The 21721-nt window shown below is 38.6% G+C and overlaps 1 protein-coding gene across 1 annotated transcript in view; it reads left to right on the top strand.

The window, feature by feature from the left end:
- Positions 1 to 21721, top strand: part of RFX4 (regulatory factor X4) — a 76164-nt gene that overhangs the window by 14576 nt on the left and 39867 nt on the right. Inside the window, exons 5-7 of the mRNA XM_033866172.2 lie at positions 14918 to 15018; positions 17033 to 17091; positions 21048 to 21192. Of these exons, the coding sequence (XP_033722063.1) occupies positions 14918 to 15018; positions 17033 to 17091; positions 21048 to 21192 (305 nt within the window). The remainder of the gene's footprint in view (positions 1 to 14917; positions 15019 to 17032; positions 17092 to 21047; positions 21193 to 21721) is intronic.

Below are 21721 nucleotides of genomic sequence, written 5' to 3'. Positions count from 1 at the left end.
TCTTCCCTAAATGTTGGATAGAATTCACCTGTGAAGCTATCTGGTCCTGGGCTTTTGTTTGTTGGAAGATTTTTAATCACAGTTTCAATTTCATGCCTTGTGATTGGTCTGTTCGTATTTCCTATTTCTTCCTGGGTTAGTCTTGGAAGATTATACCTTTCTAAGAATTTGTCCATTTCTTCCAGGTTGTCCATTTTATTACCACAGAGTTGCTTATAGTAGTCTCTCAGGATGCTTTGTATTGCTGCGATGTCTGTTGTAACGTCTCCTATTTCACTTCTAGTTTTAATGATTTGAGTCCTCTCCCTCTTTTTCTTGATGAATCTGGCTAATGGGTTATCAATTTTGTTTATCTTCTCAAAGAACCAGCTTTTAGTTTTATTGATCTTTGCTATTGTTTTCTTTGTTTCTATTTCATTTATTTCTGCTCTGATCTTTATGATTTCTTTCCTTCTACTAACTGGGTTTTGTTTTTTTTTTTTCTGTCTCTAGTTCTTTTACGTGTAAGGTTAGATTGTTTATTTGAGATGTTTTTTGTTTCTTAGGTAGGATTGTATTGCTGTAAACTTCCCTCTTAGAACTGCTTTTGCTGCATCCCATAGGTTTTGGATCGTCATGTTTTCATTGTCATTTGTCTCTAGGTATTTTTTGATTTCCTCTTTGATTTCTTCAGTGATCTCTTGGTTGTTTAGTAACGTATTGTGTAGCCTCCATGTGTTTATGTTTTTTACATTTTTTTTCCCTGTGATTGATTTCTAATCTCATAGCATTGTGGTCAGAAAAGATGCTTGATATGATTCCAGTTTTCTTAAATTTACTGAGGCTTGATTTGTGACCCAAGATGTGATCTATCCTGGAGAATGTTCAGTACACACTTGAGAAGAAAGTATAATCTGCTGTTTTTGGATGGAATGTCCTATAAATATCAATTAAATCTATCTGGTCTGTTGTGTCATTTAAAGTTTGTGTTTTGTTATTAATTTTCTGTTTGGATGATCTGTCCATTGGTGTAGGTGAGGTGTTAAAGTCCCCCACTATTATTGTGTTACTGTCGATTTCCTCTTTTACAGCTGTTAGCACTTGCCTTATGTATTGAGGTGCTCCTATGTTGGGTGTATATATATTTATAATTGTTATATCTTCTTCTTGATTGATCCCTTGATCATTATGTAGTGTCCTTCCTTTTCTCTTGTAACATTCTTTATTTTAAAGTCTATTTTATCTGATATGAGTATTGCTACTCCAGCTTTCTTTTGATTTCCGTTTGCACAGAATATCTTTTCCCATCCCCTCACTTTCAGTCTGTATGTGTCCCTAGGTCTGAAGTGGGTCTCTTGTAGACAGCATATATATGAGTCTTGTTTTTGTATCCATTCAGCAAGCCTGTGTCTCTTGGTTGGAGCATTTAATCCATTCACATTTAAGGTAATTATCGATATGTATGTTCCTCTGACCATTTTCTTAATTGTTCTGGTTTTGTTTTTGTAGGTCCTTTTCTTCTCTTGTGTTTCCCACTTAGAGAAGTTCCTTTAGCATTTGTTGTAGAGCTGGTTTGCTGGTGCTGAATTCTCTTAGCTTTTGCTTGTCTGTAAAGCTTTTGATTTCTCCATCGAATCTGAATGAGATGCCTGCCGGGTAGAGTAATCTTGGTTGTAGTTTCTTCTCTTTCATCACTTTAAGTATATCATGCCACTTCCTTCTGGCTTGTAGAGTTTCTGCTGAGAAATCAGCTGTTAACCTTATGGGAGTTCCCTTGTATGTTATTTGTCATTTTTCCCTTGCTGCTTTCAAGAATTTTTCTTTGTCTTTAATTTTTGTCAATTTGATTACTATGTGTCTTGGCATGTTTCTCCTTGGGTTTATCCTGTATGGGACTCTCTGGGCTTCCTGGACTTGGGTGGCTATTTCCTTTCCCATATTAAGGAAGTTTTCGACTATAATCTCTTCAAATATTTTATTGGGTTCTTTCTCTCTCTCTTCTCCTTCTGGGACCCCTATAATGCAAATGTTGTTGCGTTTAATGTTGTCCCAGAGGTCTCTTAGGCTGTCTTCATTTCTTTTCTTTTTTTTTCTTTATTCTGTTCTGCAGCAGTGAATTCCACCATTCTGTCTTCCAAGTCACTTATCCGTTCTTCTGCCTCAGTTATTCTGCTATTGATTCCTTCTAGTGTAGTTTTCATTTCACTTATTGGATTGTTCATCTCTGTTTGTTTGTTCTTTAATTCTTCTAGGTCTTTGTTAAACATTTCTTGCATCTTCTCAATCTTTGCCTCCATTGTTTTTCCGAGGTCCTGGATCATCTTCACTCTCATTATTCTGAATTCTTTTTCTGGAAGGTTGCCTATTTACACTTCATTTAGTTGTTTTTCTGGGGTTTTATCTTTTTCCTTCATCTGGTACATAGCCCTTGCCTTTTCATCTTGTCTTTCTGTGAATGTGGTTTTTGTTCCACAGGCTGCAGGATTGTAGTTCTTCTTGCTTCTGCTGTCTGCCCTCTGGTATATGAGGCTATCTCATTGATTTTTAAGAGCTCTTTATTTTTTAGAAATATTAACCATTTATCTGTAATAAGAGTTGCAAATCTTTTCTCATTTTGTTCCTTTGTTTTTGCCGTACAGAAAATATATTTGTGTAGTTGAATTTATCAGTCCTTGTTTTTATGGCTTCTGGATTTTGTTTCATTGTTTTAGAAGTCTTTCCCACTCCGGTTACAAAATAATTTTCCCTTGGTTTATGCTACAAACTTTATGCTTTGATTCTGTACTTTTGAACTTTTATACAATTTGGAATTCATCTTTGTGTAAGATGTAAAGTATGGCTTCATTTTTTCCCCAACAGCTTTCCCTATCCTCATACATATGTTAACTATTCCATTTTTTCGTCACAGATTTGAGGTGCCTCCTATTTAATGTAGTAAATGTCATATGTATTGGTGCTATTTCTAGACTTGCTAGGCTATACCATAGATATTTGTATATATTCATGTTCCAGGGTCACGCTGTCTTTAAGTTTTGTGCTTTTAAACATATTTTAATATTTAATAGGCTAGCTCCTCATACTTACTTCTGTTTGTAGAATTTTCCTATTATTGTCTCTTATTTTTCCATATTAACTACTTTAGCGTCAGTTTGTCTATTTAAGTATTTATATACATATAAAAATTTATATATAAATATATGTATGTTCATTGGGATTACATTACACTTATAGATTAATTTAGGGAGAATTATATCTTTATGGTATTGAGAATTTCTAGAAAAGAACACTGTTTGCCTTGCCATTTATTCTGGTCTTAAATTTTGTGGCCTTCAGGAATGTTGTAAATATTTTTTCATATAAATCATATATATTTTTAAAATTAAATTCATTCTTACTTTTTTTTGTTGCTATTGTAAATGCAGTCTTTTCCTCCATATCTCTTGACTGGTGGTTGTTTATATATATGAAAGCTGTTGGTTTCTGTGTGTTCTCTTTGGACCTGACTGTTTTAAATTTAACTATCTTAATGTTGTATTCCTTTTGGGGGCTTCTCTTAAATTTTCCAGGTTTAGAATTATATTATCTAAAAATGTTTTTCTAATTTATTTATCTTATCTAATTATGTTGGCTTATTCCTCAAGAACATGGTAAAAGCTCTTGACTTTAATGAGAATGCATCTATTGTTTCTCAGTTAAACATGATGCTGGCTTTGGATTAAGAATGAGATATTCTATCATGCTAAGGAATATCTGTATTTTCTTATTTCATTAAACTTTTTTTTTTTTACCCTCCCCTCCCCTGCCCTCTCATTAAACTTTTGATGAAGAATGGTTGTTGCATATTATCCAATGCTTTCCATCATCTATAGAAGTGATCATATTACCCATATCCTAATATTGAACCATTCTTGAATTCCTAGAATACACCCACTTACTCATAGTCTATTATTTTCTTTAATGTGTTGCAGGATTTTATTCTCTATTTTATTTAGGATTTCTGCATCAGGAGTCAGAAGTGAGATTGGTTTGCACTTTTCTTTTTTGTTGAATCTTTGTCAGTTGTTGGTATCAACATTATTTTTGCTTCATAAAAGGAATCTGGAAGGTTCCCTCTGCCCCTACTTTTTTTCCTAAGGTCTGAAACAGTTTAAATAGCATTGAAATTATTTGCTCTTGAAGATTACACAGGATTAATTTCTCTTTGAAGGCATCTGGGCCGAGTGTTTTGAGGGAGTAAATCTTTGAAATTTTTCTTCTTTTTTTCCTATAGTAATTGGTCAGTTTAGGTTTTCTATCTTCTCTGAGGTAAGTTTTGGTAAATTATATTTTCCTAGAAAATTATCAATTTCTTCCAGATCTTTAAATTTACTTGCTTAGGGTTGAACAAAGTGGGTTTGTAGATTCATTGAGTTCCCTTTGTGTCTGTGATTATTTCTGTTTTACTGCATTTTTGTTTGCATAGTTGTGTTTTCTGCCATTTCTTTGTGAATAGGTTACCTAATTTGTTTAATTTTTTTCAAGGAAAAAGCTCTTGGATGTATTTATTGGTATTATTATTATTTCTTTTTCTCTAACATATTAATTTCTACCTTTATTTAATTAATTTATATTTTAATAAATTTATTTATTTATTTTGGCTGCATGGGGTCTTTGTTGCTGCGTGCAGCCTTTCTCTAGTTGCAGTGAGCGTGGGCTACTATTCGTTGCAGTGCGCAGGCTTCTCATTGTGGTGGCTTCTCTTGTTGTGAAGCATGGGCTTCAGGCACGGGGCCTCAGTAGTTGCGGCATGCAGGCTCAGTAGTTGTGGCTCACAGGCTCTAGAGTGCAGGCTCAGTAGTTGTGGTGCATGGGCTTAGTTGCTCCGCGGCATGTGGAGTCTTCCTGGACCAGGGATCAAACCCGTGTCCCCTGCATTGGCAGGCGGATTCTCAACCACTGTGCCACCAGGGAAGCCCTGCCTTTATTTTTTTAACTCCTTTTCCTTTTTTAAGTTTACTCTGTTACTCATTTATTCAACACATATTTATTGAGTGTCTCCTATGTGTCTGACTCAGATCTAGGAAGTTGGGTTATATCAGTGACCAAAAAAATTGACCAAAAAATAGATGTTTGATGTATTTTCTTTCTGAATTCTTTTGCTTTTTTTTTTTTTTTGGCTATATTGGGTCTTCGTTGCTGTGCACAGGCTTTCTCTAGTTGCGGCGAGCGGGGGCTACTGTGGTGCACAGGCTTCTCATCATGGTGGCTTCTCTTGAGGAGCACAGGCTCTAGGCGCATGGGCTTCAGTAGTTGCAGCACACAGGCTCAGTAGTTGCAGCACATGGGCTCAGTAGTTGTGGCTCACTGGCTTAATTGCTCCACAGCTGTGGGATCTTCCTAGAACAGGGCTTGAACCCATGTCCCCTGCATTGGCCGGCGGATTCCTAACCACTGCACCACCAAGGAAGTCTGGCAGGTGGATTCTTAACCACAGCATCCCCAGGGAAGTCCCTATGTACTTTCTTTTAGTTTTGGTTAATAACATAAGTATTTCAGGCTCGGCTTTTTCCTTTGAGCACTATTTTAGCTTTATCTCGTAGGTTTTTTGGGTTTTTTTGTTTGTTTGTTTGTTTTTGTTTGTTTTGCGTTATGCGGGCCTCTCACTGTTATGGCCTCTCCCGTTGCGGAGCACAGGCTCTGGACGCACAGGCTCCGCGGCATGTGGGACCTTCCCAGACCGGGGCACGAACCCGTGTCCCCTGCATCAGCAGGCAGACTCTCAACCACTGCGCCACCAGGGAAGCCCTATCTCATAGGTTTTGATATGTAATATTTTAATACTGTTATTTTCTAGATATTTTGCAACATTGATTTGGAGTTCCTTCTTGTCCTAAGAATTTAAATAGAGCATTTAAAAATATCCAGTTGTTTGGAGCTATTATTTCCTGGTTATGTTATTCATTTTAACTTTACTGCTTTGTGATTAGACTGTTTTCTGAACTATTTCTTCTTTTGAGACTATGCTTAGATTTTGTTGTCTAATATATGGTCAGTTTTGTTACATTTGAAGAAGCATTCTGTATCTTCATACAGACTTTTTGACATATATGTATTTGGACCAAATTTATTGTTATTTAGTTCTTGTGTTGTCATAGTGTTTGTCCACTTAGACTGTTATGGACTGAGAAAGGTTAGTAAGTTAAAGACTGATTTCTAATGTGTGCCAACCTATTTCACCTTGTATTTCCTATTATTTTGTTTTTGAATGTTAGTGCTTTGATATTTCTAATTGCTTCGTCTTCAGTGTGAGTTGTAATGCCTTCCTTATGAATTACAACATCTTCATTGTAAATTGTACTCTTAGCATTATAAAGTCTCATTTAATTTTTTTTGGCCCAGAATTCAATTTGTCTGATATTGAAATCATGACCTCTATTTTCTTTTTGTTTTCATCTGAGGGAATACATTTACCCACTCTTTTATTTATTTATTTATTTTTTTTTCCCCCACTCTTTTATTTTTAACCTTTATAACTCATTTGTATACAGAACCATTAGAATTTGTTTTATTATCCAATCTGATTTTTCTCTTATAAGGTAAGTCCAGCCCATATACATTTATTGATACAACAGATACTTTTGTTCTTAGTTCTATCAGTTTATTTTATATTATTATTTATATTTTATAGCTTTTAATTTAATTTTATTTTTTAAATTCAAGTTTATTGAAGTATACCTTATATTCATTAACATTCATCATTTTTAGTGTATACAACAAAATATAAAATAGTTTCATCACTTCAAAAACTTCGCCTATTTTGTCAGTGCCTCTCCCCACTGGCAGCCCCTGGCAATCACTCATTTATTTTCTGTGCTTATACTTTCACCTTTTCCAGAATCTTATATAAATGGAATCACATGTTAAGTAGCCTTTTGAGTATGACTCACTACACTTAGCATAATCCATGTTGTTGTGTGTAACAGTAATTTGTTCTTTTTTTAAATTGAAGTATAGTTGATTTACAATGTTGTGTTAATTTCTGCTGTACAGCAAAGTGACTCAGTTATACACATATATACATTCTTTTTTTATATTCTTTTCCATTATGGTTTATCCCAGGATATCGAGTATAGTTCCCTGTGCTATACAGTAGGACCTTGTTGTTTATCCATTCTATATGTAATAGTTTGCATCTACTAAGTCCAAACTCCAGTCCATCCCTCTCCTACTCCTCCTCTCCCTTGGCAACTTCTATGTCTGTGAATCTGTTTCTGTTTTGTAGGTAGGTTCATTTGTACCATATTTCAGATTCCACATATACATGATATCATATGGCATTTGTCTTTGTCTGGCTTAATTCACTTAGTATGATAATCTCTAGTTGCATCCATATTGCTGCAAATGGTATTATTTCAATCTTTTTTATGGCTGAGTAGTATTCCATTGTGTATATGTACCACATCTTCTTTATCCATTCATCTGTCAGTGGACATGTAGGTTGTTTCCATGTCTTGGCTATTGTAAATAGTGCTGCTGTGAACATAGGGGTGCATATATCTTTGCGAATTATAGTTTTGTCTGAATATATGCCCAGGAGTGGGATTGCTGGATCATACGGTAATTCTATTTTTAGTTTTCTGAGGAACCTCCATACTGTTTTCCGTAGTGGCTGCACCAATTTACGTTCTCATCAACAGTGTAGGAGGGTTCCCTTTTCTCCACATCTTATCCAGCATTTGTTATCTGTAGGCTTTTTAATGATGGCCATTCTGACTGGTGTGAGGTGGTACCTCACTGTAGTTTTGATTTGAATTTCTCTAATAATTAGCGATGTTGAGCATCTTTTCATGTGCCTATTTGGCCATCTGTATGTCTTCTTTGGAGAAATGTCTGTTTAGGTCTTCTGCCCATTTTTTGATTGGGTTGTTTGTTTTTTTGTTGTTGTTGAGCTATATGAGCTGTTTGTATGTTTTGGAAATCAAGCCCTGTTGGTTGCATCGTTTGCAAATATTTTCTCCCATTCCATAGGTTGTCTTTTCATTTTCTTTATGGTTTCCTTTGCTGTGCAAAAGCTTTTAAGTTTAATTGGGTCCCATTTATTTATTTTTGCTTTTGTTTCCATTACTCTAGGAGACAGATCAAAAAAAATGTTTTGCCATTTATGTCACAGAATGTTCTGCCTATGTTTTTGTAGTAGTTTTATAGTATCTGTCTTACGTTTAGGTCTTTAATCCATTTTGAGTTTATTTTTGTATATGGTGTTAGAGAATGTTCTAATTTCATTACATGTAGCTATCCAGTTTTCCCAGCACCACTTACTGAAGAGACCATCTTTTCTCCAATGTATATTCTTGCCTCCTTTGTTGTAGATTAATTGATCATAAGTGCATAGGTTTATTTCTGGCTTTCTATCCTGTTCTGTTGAACTATGTGTCTGTTTTTGTGCCAGTACCATACTGTTTCGATTACTGTAGCTTTGTAATATAGTCTGAAATCTGGAAGGGTTACATCTCTAGCTTTTTTCTTTTTTCTCAGGTTTACTTTGACAATTCTGGATCTTTTTCAGTTCCATATAAACTTTAGGATTATTTGTTCTAGTTCTGTGAAAAATGTCACGGGTATTTTGATAGGAATTGCATTGAATCTGTAGATTACCTTGGGTAGTATGGCCATGTTAACATTATTAATTCTTCCAGTCCAAGAACACAGTAAATCTTTCCATCTCTTTGTGTCATCTTCAATTTCTTTCATCAGCATCTTATAGTTTTCAGAGTACAGGTTTTTTGCCTCCTTAGGTAGGTTTATTCCTAGGTATTTTATTCTTTTTTTTGTGATGGTAAATGGGATTGTTTTCTTTATTTCTCTTCATGCTATTTTGTTGTTAGTGTATAGGAATGCAAGAGACTTCCGTGCATTAATTTTGTATCCTGCAACTTTACCAAATTCATTGATGACCTCTAGGAGTTTTCTGGTGTTTTCTTTAGGATTTTCTATGTATAGTATCATGTCATCTGCAAAATGACAGTTTTAATCTTCCTTTTCAATTTGGATTCCTTTTATTTCTTTTCCTTGTATGATTGCTGTGGCTAGGACTTCCAAAACTGTGTTGAATAGAAGTGACAAGAACGGGCATCCTTGTCTTGTTCCTGATCTTAGAGGAAATGCTTTCAGCTTTTCACCATTGAGTATGATATTAGCTATGGGTTTGTCATATATGACCTTTATTATGTTGAGGTATGTACCCTCTATGCCCACCTTCCAGAGAGTTTTTATCATAAATGGATGTTGCAGAATTCTTTATATATTCTGGGTACAAGTTCTTTTCCAGAGTTGTGTTTTGAAACTATTTTCTTTCAATTTTTGCTTGGCTTTTCACGTTATACACAATTATCACTTGAGGAGCAGAATTTTCAACTTTTGGTGAAGTCCAATTTATCAATATTTTATGATGTGGATTTTGCTTTTGGTGTTATATCTAATAATCATTTGCCAAGAAAGGTCACCGTTTTTTCCTAGATTATGTTCTAGATGTTTTAGGTTTTACGATTTTTACATTTTATAATTTTTTAGACTTTACATTTGTTCATTTTGAGTTTTCCATATGGTGTAAGGTGTAGGGATAAAGGTTCATTTCTGCTTTTTGCAGATGAAAGTCCAAATATTCTAGCACCAACTGTTAAAAAGACTTAACTTTTGTTTATTGAATTACATTGAAGTTTTGTGGGAACTTACTTGGCCATGTGTGTGTGTGTGTGTGTGTGTGTGTATTTCTGGACTCTCAATTATGTTCCTTTCCTTTATATGTCCTCCTTTCACCAATATCACACTGTTCTGATGACTGTGGCTTTGTAGTAAGTCTTAAAGTCAGTTAGAATGGGTGCTCCAACTTTGTTCTTCTTTTTCAAAACTGTTCCTTTGCTTCTGCATATTAAGTTCATAGAATCTGCAAAAAGTTCTGTGAAATTTTGTTTAGGATTATATTGAATCTATAGATAAATTTTGAAAGAATTAACATCCTAACTATATTGTGTCTTCCAATCCATGAATGTGGTATATCTCTCCATCTATTTAGGTCCTCTTTAATATTCTTCATTGGTGTTTCATAGTTTTGGAGTTTTTAGCAAATAGATTTTGTACATATCTTGCTAGGTTTATATCTAATTATTTTGTGGGTTTTGGTGCTATTGTAAATGCTACTATTTTTTATGTTCAGTTTCCAGTTGTTCATCGATAGTTGAAGAAAAATGATTTTTGTTTGTTGATCTTGTATGAGATCCTATTAAACTCACTGACTAATAGCTTTTTTGTAGATTCTTTGGGATTTTCTATGAGTATAATCATGTACTCTAGGAATAAAGACACCTTTATGTCTTGATTTGCAATATGTATACTCTTTTCTCCCCCTGTCTTATTGCACCTCTCAAATGATGTCCCCATTTAAGTAGGGGTGGCATTTTGGCATTTTCCCTGATCTTAAGGAAAAGCATTCAGCATTCATTATAAAAATGATGCTAGCCATAGGTATTTTTTATGGATGCACTTTATCAGGTTGGAGAAATTCCTTTCCATTTCTAGTTTGTTGAGAATTTTTATCATGAAAAGATTTTGAATTTTGTTAAAAGCTTTTTTGTACCAAGATCATCATATGGTTTTTCTTCTTTAGTTTGTTAATAAGGTGGGTTCCATTGTTTGACTTTCAAATATTGAAACAGGCTTTCATCCCCAGGGTAAACTCACTTGATCATGGTAGTTTCATACATATGTATAATTGCTACATCTGAATGGCTAATATTTTGTTGAGGATTTACATTCATGAGAGTTATTGATCTTTAGTTTTATTTTCTTTTAGTGTCTTCTGGTTTAGGTATCAGGGTAATCCTGGCCTCATAAAATGAGTCCCTCTCTTCCTTTTTCTGTAAGAGTTTGTATAGAATTTTATCTAAAATTTTAAATCCATGAGCTTAAACGTGTTCATAGTATTTCCTTATTATCCTTTGAATATCTGTAGGATCTGTAGTGATGTCCCTTTATTCATTCCTGATGTGGGTAGTTTATATCATGTTTTCTTTTTCTTGGTCAGTGTCCCAAGAGGTTTATCAATGTTATTAATCTTCTCCAAAAGCTATCATTTAGTTTCTCTGATTTCTTTGGTTTCTTACTGTTTTTCTGTTTTCAATATTATCGATATATGCTTTTATCTTTTGTTCTTGCTTTGAGTTTAGTATACTCTTCTTTTTTAATTTTCTTTAAGTGGAAGCCTAGGTCATTGATTATAAATCTTTCTACTTTCCTAATAAAGCATTTAATGCTATAAATTTTTCTCTAATCACTGCTTAGCTGCATCCCACAAATTTTCATGTTATGTTTTCATTTTAATTCAATTAAAATATTTTCCCTTGCGACTTTCTTTTTGACTCATGTGTTATTTAGAAGTGAGTTGTTTAATTTCCAAATATTTCAGGATTTTTGACATATCTTTCTGTTATTTCTAGTTTAATTTTCTTATAGTCAGGTTACATATGTTGTATTGTATCAGTTCTTTCACATTTTTTTGAGACTTGTCTGGTGGCCCAGAATATGTTGGTGAATATTCCATGTGTACTTGAAAAGACTGTATATTCTGCTCTCATATGGTGGAATGTTCTATAAATGTCAATTAAGTCAAGTTTATTGTTAGCATTTTTTATGTTTTCTATGCCCTTGTTGATTTTCTGTCCATTTGTTCTATTGTTTACCAAGAGAGGAATATAGATGTCTCTAACAATAATTGTGGATTTGTCTATTTCTTTTTTTACTTCTATCAGTTTTTGCTTCGTGTATTTTGAAGCTCTATTAAGTACATACACATTAGGATTGTTGTGACTTCTTGATGAATTGCCTGCTTTTCATAATGTAAAACCTTTCTTTATCACTGGTAATATTTCTTGTTCAGAAGTTTACTTTGAATAGTAAGATAGCTACTCCAGCTTTTTTTTTTTTTTTTTTTTTTTTTTTTTTGCGGTACACGGACCTCTCACTGTTGTGGCTCCTCCCACCACGGAGCATAGGCTCCGGACATGCAGGCTCAGCGGCCATGGCTCACGGGCCCAGCCGCTGTGCGGCATGTGGGATCCTCCCGGACCGGGGCACGAACCCACGTCCCCTGCATTGGCAGGCGGACTCTCAACCACTGCGCCACCAGGGAAGCCCCTCCAGCTTTTTTTTTTTATTAGTGTTTGCATGGTATATCTTTTTTCCACTCCGTTACTCTATGTCTTCATACTTAAAGTAGATTTCATATTCTCAACATATAATGAGGTCTTGCTTTTTTATCCAATATGACAGTTTCTAATTTTTAGTTGCTATGTCTAGACCTTTATATTTAATGTAATTAATTTACATGGTTGGATTAAAATCTTCTATCTTGCTAGTTGTTTTCTGTTAGTTCCTTCAGCTTTTGTTTCTTTTTTTCCTCCTTTTGTGCCCGGTTTATAGGAAGCACACAGGATAAATGAACAGTTAAGTGTCACTACAAGGAAGAAATCAACCAAATCAGAATGTGGGGCCTTCCATGGAACAAATAACATGATGTTGCCAATAAACCAATGGCATGAAATAGAATTTTTTTTAAAGGCTTAAGAAATAGAACAAGGCAATTATATCTTTTATGCAATGTGTGGAACTTGTTTGGATCCTGATTCAGACAAACTAGAAGATGTCTTTGAGAGGAATAGAGAAATTTGAGTACAGACCGAGCTTTAGATAATATGAAGGAACTACTATTCATTCTGTTGGGTATAACAATGGCATGGTGGTTTTAAGTGTTTGTGCATGTATGTACATATATAAATACATATTTAAAACTTGTCAGAAATGCATAACATCTTGAATTCATTTAAAACACTCTAGAAAAGAAAAAGAAGCATGTGATAAATTAAACTGGCAAAATGTTGCTAATTATTGATGCTGGGTCATGGGTATTTGAAGGTTTGAAGTTTTTCTTAATAAAAATGTTAAAAACAAAACTCAACAAAGTAGAGTGCACACTGAAATAGAGACCACAGAAAAGAACCAGGTCTGATGGGGAAATGATGAATTCTGTTTGGACATGTTTAGTTCGATGGACCTTTTGGGGCTTTGAAATGGACGTGTCCTGCATGCAGTTGGTCCAGAGTTCTAGAGATGGTGACTGAAGCTGTGGGCATGGAGAAACTATCCAAGGAAGGAATACAATGTGATAAGAGAGGGCCCAGGACTAGACTTGGAAGAACTGGACGATGTAATGGCCAGGTAGAGGGGGCTGAGCTTTGTGACTGGGGAGAAGTAGCCAGAAGATGGAGGGGTCACAAATGCCAAGTGAAGTAAACGTTTCCAAAAGGAGGAAGGGCTAACGGAGCCGAATGCTGCCAGATGTCAAGCAACGTGAGGACCAGAATGAGTCTATGGGTTTGTGTCATGGATGGAGGTTGCTGCCTGGGTGGGAGCTTTGTAGGCAGAGGTACAGGAGTGAGGTGAGGAGTGAATGGGAGGTGAAGAAGAGGAGACGGAGAGTCTAGACAACTCTGAAGAAGTATGTCTGTGAAGTGGAAGAAAGAGGATAGTAGCTTGAGGAGATAGAGTGAGGAAAGAAGACGGTCTTTTGTTTTTAAGGTGAGACATTTTTGAACATGTTAAAATGACAAGAGGAATGATCAAGAGAGAGGAAAAGGTGAATATGCAGGAGAAGGAGCAGTCAGCAGTGGAAGGTTCCTGAGAAGGCAGGAGGGGAAGAGATGGGGCTGGCTCCTTGATTCTGTCAGGTAGGCTGACTTCTTTGGGGTGTTTTCCCTGAGAAGTAGGAGGTGATGCCACCTGCTGGTGGAGAGGGGGGAGGTGGGGGTTTGGAAGTGTGAGGAACACGGAGAAGGTTGTAGTAAGTCATGGAAAAGGAAAGAGTGAGTGAGCAGAGGAACACGGAGAAGTTTGTAGTAAGTCATGGAAAAGGAAAGAGTTAGTGAGCAGAGGAACATGGAGAAGTTTGTAGTAAGTCATGGAAAAGGAAAGAGTGAGTGAGCAGAGGAACATAGTTAGGACTGCTTAACTAGGGGGAGAATCCGACAGGGACTGAATGAGAGCAGGGTAGGCAGTGTTGGTGGAAGGCAAGGATGGTGTGGATGGTGAGGGTGGGGAGAGGTCCTTGTGGCAGGCATGACTAAGGAGGACCTCATGGAGGACACCGGACCTATGGTGATGAGCAGATGATTTTGATGGTGAGAGCCTGAAAATGGTGCTTAATATCTCCTCGACTCCAGATTCCCATCTCATATTGCAACCGACTGCCCCCTCAACCCTTCACCCCTCTAGCCCCCACCCCCACCCCACCTCCTGCCCCCAAACAGTCCTTGACTTTCCAAATCTGACATGGCTTCCAGGTCTGTGTCAGGGTTGTTTGTCAGTTTAAAAATGTACTCTTGCTTCCCAGTTCCTACCAAGAGGCAAACATTTTAGTAAGCCTGAGTCCCGGCTGTGTGGGCAGGCGTGGCGGTATGCTGCAGATGGGGTTCCTGCCCGCCTGGGGAGCTCCAACAAGACTGAGCAGCATAAGGAGGAGAGGCCAGTTGCAAACGGTGCTCTCAGGTCCACTGTCCACTGTCATTACCCCTCCCACAAGCCTCTTCAAAAACGAAGGATGGGGTCTTACTCGCAGACAGGGTTCTGGATGATGCCAAGCATTGCAGTGGGCTTTTCCCCACACCTGTGTATGCTGTGTCTCCCTCGTCGACCAGTGTGGGCACCAGAGCACATTCTGTCCACGCCCTTCTCAGACCCACCAGCTCTCCACAGGGCATGGACTGCTGACCCTGTCCCTGAGGTTACTGCTTTCAGTGGCGCCTAATGGTTGCAGTCAAAACACCATCAGAGGAAATAAGACTCTGTAGGGGCCTGTGGGGAGGACTGGGCAACACACAAGGCACTTAGCATGTGTCATTTCTCTTTCTAGCTTAACTCAGGTGATCCGAAAGTTTGCCAAACAGCTGGATGAGTGGCTAAAAGTGGCTCTCCATGACCTCCCAGAAAATTTACGAAACATCAAGTTTGAATGTGAGTATGAAGTTTGGGAGCAGAGGGGAAGGGAGGGTAACATTTTAGTGCCAGATATTTTACATAGGTTGTTAATAAAATAATAATAATAGCTAAGAATTTACTGATGCCTACAAAGCACCAACTATCATGCTCAGCACTTTCCATGCGTTAACTTCGTTAATCCTCACAAAATGTTTATTATGGGTGGCACACCTCTCCTTTACAGAAAATGAAACAGATTTAGAGAGGAAGTAAGCAGCAGAGGCAGGATTAGCCCCTAGGTCTGTTTGATGCCAGAGTTTCTGCTGTCACCACCACACTCCTTATCCCATTTAATCCTCACCCATCCCTGCAATGTAGGAAACAGTATCCCTCTTCTACAGGTGAAGCGCCGAGAGGCAAAGAAACTTCGCCAAAGCCACACAGACATGCAGATGGTAATTAGGGGCCAGGAGTCAAACTCACGCCTATCTGACCCTAAAATGGAGATTTCCCCGAAGCTCCTGTCCACAAAGTGGGGGTAATAGAAGACAGACAAGAGCTTCAGGGCTTCATCTATTTAATTCTCTGCCTAATGAGAAAGCAAAATTAATATTTCTCATGGGGGATTCGGACTGTGAATCTTTTCTCTGCTGAGCATCACCACTCATTCCCCAGCATTCATGTGGCCTGAGAAAACTGGTCCTCTTTCTCTGTGTCAATGTGTCTTTACTTGTGGGAAGTCTCACGTGCTATTAAGCCAAGGTGAGATGATGTTAAGCCAAATAAAGTTTTAAGATATGTGTTTCTTAAAACCCCATTTGAATACAGCTGGCCATGCTTGCCCGAAATAAGTACCAGCAAGGAAAATGAAGGAGATCCAATTACCCTCTCTCCACAGGCAAAGGGGGCCCTTTCAGACGTGCTTTGAGGCCGCCTGCCGTGCCCATCACCTATTGATAAAGCCTGCTTTATTTCACGGCTCTCAGCTCTTTTCTTTTCATGAGCACTAAATTCCACATCACAAAGTTAAAGAAAAAGTAATTAAGGAGAAGGATTAACGATTGATCGGCCTGGAAAATTAGAAGTTCATCTGTCCCCCGACTCCACCTGCCCCCCCCTTCCTCCACCCCATGCCCTATTTTTCCAACCAAGCTGGTTCTGAGTACAAATTAGAATAATCCCAGGGAAATTTCTGATTGTTTCTTGACCAGTTCAGAAATTAATGAGAAGAATGCCCCGTGCCCATTTTAATTACGCTGGCAAAGCAAATCTCTTGAAAGTCCGAAGCCAGGAGGTTTGTCGGACCTGCCACCTATGGGAGCCTGGAGGCGCCCGCTCTCCCCAGGGAGCCTTGGGGGTGCACTTCAAGAAGGTGCAAGGAGTGGAGACACACACCTCTCCAAAGGACTCTGTAAGGATGAAGACCTTGGGCTGGCACATGACTTGTCTGCTTCGAAACCTACAGATATAAGATCACCCCACTTCAAAGCATCAGCCTATTATGTCAGCATAGGACCCAGGATCATCCATACAAATAGGTCGTGGAGACTGTTAGATGAAAACGACAGATGATGAATGCAAAGCCACATTCAAGGTGCCGCCCAAGGTTCTATCCTAGAAGCAACCCTGCTCAATCAAGGTTTCCTAGTAGACATACTACTTTTTAAAGGGCCTTCTTCAAAGCTTCCACTTGATTCCTGCAATTATTTATGGGGAGAAGTGATTGAGCTTGCAATTAGCGAAATGAAAGACAAGTAAATAATTGCTTTTACTCACGGTTGATTGACGCCACAGTTTCTCACACCTGCCAGTGTGGAGTGTGGGCAACTTTGAAATATGTACCCCAAATATCGTCATCTTAGGAAATAGTTGTCCATATGGGAGAACAAAGAAGCAAATGCAGGGTTTTGCCAGTGGGTGCAGAAAACAGGATTGGACAGTGACAAAGTTAGGCAAACAAGGAAGCTACTTTTTGAAATCGGCCTGCGGAAAATCCAAGGTCGGACCATAAAGCATAAAATGTGTCATACTCACTCTTTTCTTCTTGCAGTGTCGAGAAGATTTTCCCAAATTCTGAGACGGCAAACATCACTAAATCACCTTTGCCAGGTAGCTGTCCTGTGTTATGTGTTCTAACTACTGCTAAGTCATTGAAAATGAACGGCAAATCCACAATAACTCTGGAGAGGATCTGTCAGGGTGTGGTTGTTTAATAGTACACTCTCACCATTATCTTAAATTTCTACAGATAAGGAATTGAAACGCTAGCCAATCACTAAATAGTTTCAAGTAACATACAGAATAATTTCTGACATCATTTCCCCATTAACCTTTCATATATTCTAGGTCCACAAGTTTTGTGTTTTGCTTAAGTACATTGGGGTTTCTCAGCCACTGTTGCCTTTTTGGGCTGGGTAATTCTTTGTTGTGGGGAGTTGCTTTGTGTATTGTAGATGCTTAGTGGTATCCCTGGCCTCTACCCACTAGATGCCAGTAAGACCACCCACCCCCAAGTACCACTTTGGTTGCGACAGTCAAGAATGTCTCCAGCCATTGCCACGTGTAGCCTGGGGGGTGCAAAATCACCCCAATTTTGTTTTTTCCCCAGGTTTCTGTTCTTTTTAGCACAAAAGTGACATTTGCTTACTATTAAAAAATTTTTTTTAATTAGTGAAAGTATATACGTACAGTAAAAAGTGAAAGATCCCGCTGTAGCTCTGTAGTTCTAACTGATGGCATAAAGTTTTGCATTTCTGTTAATTTTGAACCTCAAGGAAGGGAATCTAAGTCTGTTAAGGCAGGCCATTAACATTCATTAAACTGTTAATGACCTTAAAGCCCAGGGGACAAACTGGTGGCTGCAGGTCAAATCTGGCCCGCAGATGTGTGGGGTTATTTTTGTTTGATTGGCGTATGTTCAAAAAATTTTTTTTACTTAGTCACTAACAGTTGAAACTAGGAGATGACAACTAAACACCCACATATTCTGTAGAAAAACTGTAAGAGCTGGCAACCCCAGAGCTAATTTCCCCGGGGCAATAACCAGCTGGATGGGCCGAGCTTTTCTCTAGCAGGCAGCGTCCTCTCATCACCTCCGCTTTCTCTTACACTTGGCCCACCTCACTCATGCACTTCACCTGCCTGCTTTGTTTATGTGTTCGGGTTTGTAACCTCTCCCTTACATTGTTGGTTTTGGGTTGGTGTTGGTTACTCAAGGTCAAAGTGGGAGGGGGAGGGGTCTCTAGTTAGAGTGGCCTGAAGGAAGGCTCCAGGCCAGGAACCAGAAAGTGTAAAACTACCGCCACCCACCCACCGCCCACCCCCCCCCACACCTCACTGTTCCAGCCCTGCCCCTGGCATAAATGGCACAGAGGGAAACCTTCCACATTTGTACTGTTTCAGAGGCCACACCTGGGCACTGTTCTGGGGTAGGGCAGAGCCTCACAGGTTAATGGGATTCAGGAAATAAAATGAATAGTAACAAAATAAAGAAACACTGCCAGGGTTAGTTTTCAAATCCTACCTCTGTCCATCAAAAGGTTTTAGGAGGGACTCAACACAAGCCTGAGGGTTCTATTAATATCACTAAACATATAGTATCTACACATAAAGATCAAAAATTTCTTGTTTAATTTTTTATATTAAATTTCAATTGCATAAATATGTGTATCTTTTTAAAACAAAAACAATAATAATTTTACAATAACAAAAACAGTGATTAGATGGAAGCAAATATTTCCAGACCTTAATGATGGTAAATTCTGGGTCAGGGAAACTCATATTCATCATGGGTATTGGGTCTTGGGAATTGTCATTTTTGTCTTTGTATCTTACACATTTATTAAATATAAAAGATTTTAATGTGTATATAAAATAAATTGATTTGAGATATTCTTTATAAAAAAAAAAAAGGAAAGACTGCATTGTTTCTGAGGGTGCATGCCGTCTGGTTCTTCTTCCCAGCTTGGAAGAGCCGGTTTTGGGTCATATCAGGGAACTAGATACGGTTTTAGGACATAGTTAAAAGTAGACATTTAGGAAGTTTAGAAAGGCCTTTGACCCTTTAATGTACCATGTAGATAAAAGCATCCACACCCACACCTACAACCACCTGCATGCTCACGGGCATGCGCACACACACACTCGCCACTTCTCACATAGACAGTTCGTACTTTAATCAGCAATTGCTACCTTTCCATCTTCACTGGACAGCTATCAGACACATTTCTGGATCAGCGAAAGGACTAGGGTTAGTGCTGGGAATGAAACACCATGGAGCATCTTAGCTAATATCCCAGCAAGCTTTCCTAAACACACACAAGGCAAGTCAGACTAAACAACATCCAGCCAAAAACTCACCCCCAGATACTTAAACCCAAGAGCCAACTATTCAGGCCCTTTTGGATATACACTGAGCAAGCAACTTGGCATTCATATCTCAGCCATTCATCCCACAAAATCTTTTGAGTGCCTACTGTGTGCCAGACATTTACACTTAGTGGTACTTGCCCAACAAAAAATAGTGAAAAGTGATAAGCGTTATGAAGGAAAGAGAATGGAAATAGAGAATAACGGGGCATTTTAGATCCTATTGAGATAATGTGGTTAGAGGAGCCCTCTCCATGGGTACTGCATTTAATTTTGAGCACGCATGATGGCAGGGTGGCCGGGGCAGGGTGAGAGAAGAACATTTCAGCAGCAGGAGCACCCTGTGCAAAGGTCCTGGGGTGTCAGGGCGATCACAACAAAGAGAGTCGACCTGCATGAGAGGAGCCTCATTTATTGAGCTCTTACTCCCTGAACTGTGCACCTTGCAAGCATTATCCCAAGGAGTCTTCAACAGTGGCCCTCCTGAAGAGATAGGTACTAGTACATCTTCATTTTATAGATCAGGAAACTGAGGTTAATCTGCTTGCCTGCCCCCAATCAATCAGCTGGTCTGTAGCAAGGTCAGGATTTGCACTAAGTATATTTGAATCCAGAATCCTAGACCTTCACATTCAATTATCATTAGAAACCAACCCAACTCACTTTTCATATATTCATATATTCTAGGCCTCTGTGTTGTGCAAAGACTTCTACAATGATTTAAGTAAGATTTTATTTTACCTGTGCTCGGACAGTCTACATGTAAAAGGGTTGTCAGTATTTACATTTGATTGGAAATTCATAAGCATTAGGCGACTTATAATGTCCATGTGTCTTTGAAATCTTGTTTTGTTTTATTAAAGACATTTTTGAAAACATGCAAGTAAAGGAAATGATTCTGGAAGTGTTTTCCTTTGCTTTTATCAGTATTGTTACAACTTGGTAGTTCCAAGTATTGTTGTTCCGAGTATTGTTCCAGCTTACAAATTTAAGTTCTACTATGAGGGTTGCTGAGGAAGCCACAGATTAAACGCACACACACTCACACACTCACAGACACACACACACTCACACACTCTCACATTCACATAGACCACATTAAAAGACCACTGAGTCGTAAGGTATAGTTTCCTTTTCTTCCATCTCAATTGTTCATATTTGTTTTAATTATTATAGTTACATAAAAAGCAAAAGCAGAAAGCTAGACCATAAACTGCTTCAGAATGCACTTAGATGAATACTACACCTTGTAAAATTTCTGGGGTTGAATCTATCATAGGCCCAAGGGTAGCAGGACCCTTCCTAGATCTGAGCCTGTTGCTTCTCACATGCTAGAGACACAGGTTATTAAACACAGAGCTCTCGCCCACAAGCTCACATCAGGAGGCTGACAGATCTCTGGGCTTCATCCCATTGTTCCACGGGGTCAAGACCAAAGGGGCTGGGAACAGCAGGTTTGGTCTGGCCTAGGCCACCATGGGGTAGTTTCTTATAAAGAGAGATGTGAGGAGAGAGCCACAGAGAAAATGGTATACGGATCTTCTGAGTTATAGACTCATCTTCTGAGTTTTCTTGAATTTCAGAGTACTTTGCAAAGTACCATAAACAGACTCATTAAAAAGAACTAAAAGGAAATAAAGGAAGGGGTTTTAACCTAACAACCCATGAGCTAATGAGTTGATTGTATTGGATTCCAGGCATCTCGAACAGTGATCCACAGTGCAGACATCACATTCCAAATGCTGGAAGACTGGAGGAACGTGGATCTCAACAGCATCACCAAGCAAACCCTCTACACCATGGAAGACACTCGAGATGAGCACCGGAAGCTCATAATCCAGTGTAAGATGCTCTACCAGGGCGTGTGTCTTTTTATTTGTTTAAAAAGAAAGAAAGAGTATCTTGGTACATAATTAGGTGGCATTCCCACCCTGTCCTTCTCCCTGGGATCCCATCCCCTCTCTTGGCCCTGTTGAATGGGTCGGCCTAGATGGAGGGGCCAGCTGATTTTCAAGGACATGGGTCAACCTTGCTGGAGAAAATGGGTGCTGGGGCATTGGGCAGCACACAGTGTCAGGCAAAAGGCCCCACCCGTGACCCTCGATGCCAGGTGCTGTTCCCTAGGTGGCATCAACAAATGAGGACAAAAGCTTGCTGCCTCTCTCAGTGTATGTCATTATGTCAGCCTGGAGGAAGCTGGAAATCCCGCCTACTTTTCTGTGGAGGGCCACGGGCGTCAGCCCACCTATTTACTGGCAGGTGAACCTCTCAATCGTAGTAGATGTTTGAGAAGGGGATGGAAGGTGATTCACTTCTGTGAATACATGTTCATGCCCCTGTGGATAACGATGGTGAGAGTACCGCTCCAGGT

This window comes from Tursiops truncatus, chromosome 11 (assembly GCF_011762595.2).
Source record: "Tursiops truncatus isolate mTurTru1 chromosome 11, mTurTru1.mat.Y, whole genome shotgun sequence".
Classification (NCBI taxonomy): Eukaryota; Metazoa; Chordata; class Mammalia; order Artiodactyla; family Delphinidae; genus Tursiops; species Tursiops truncatus.
Note: the sequence above shows the minus strand (reverse complement) of the source record. Positions and strands in the feature narration are given on the sequence as shown.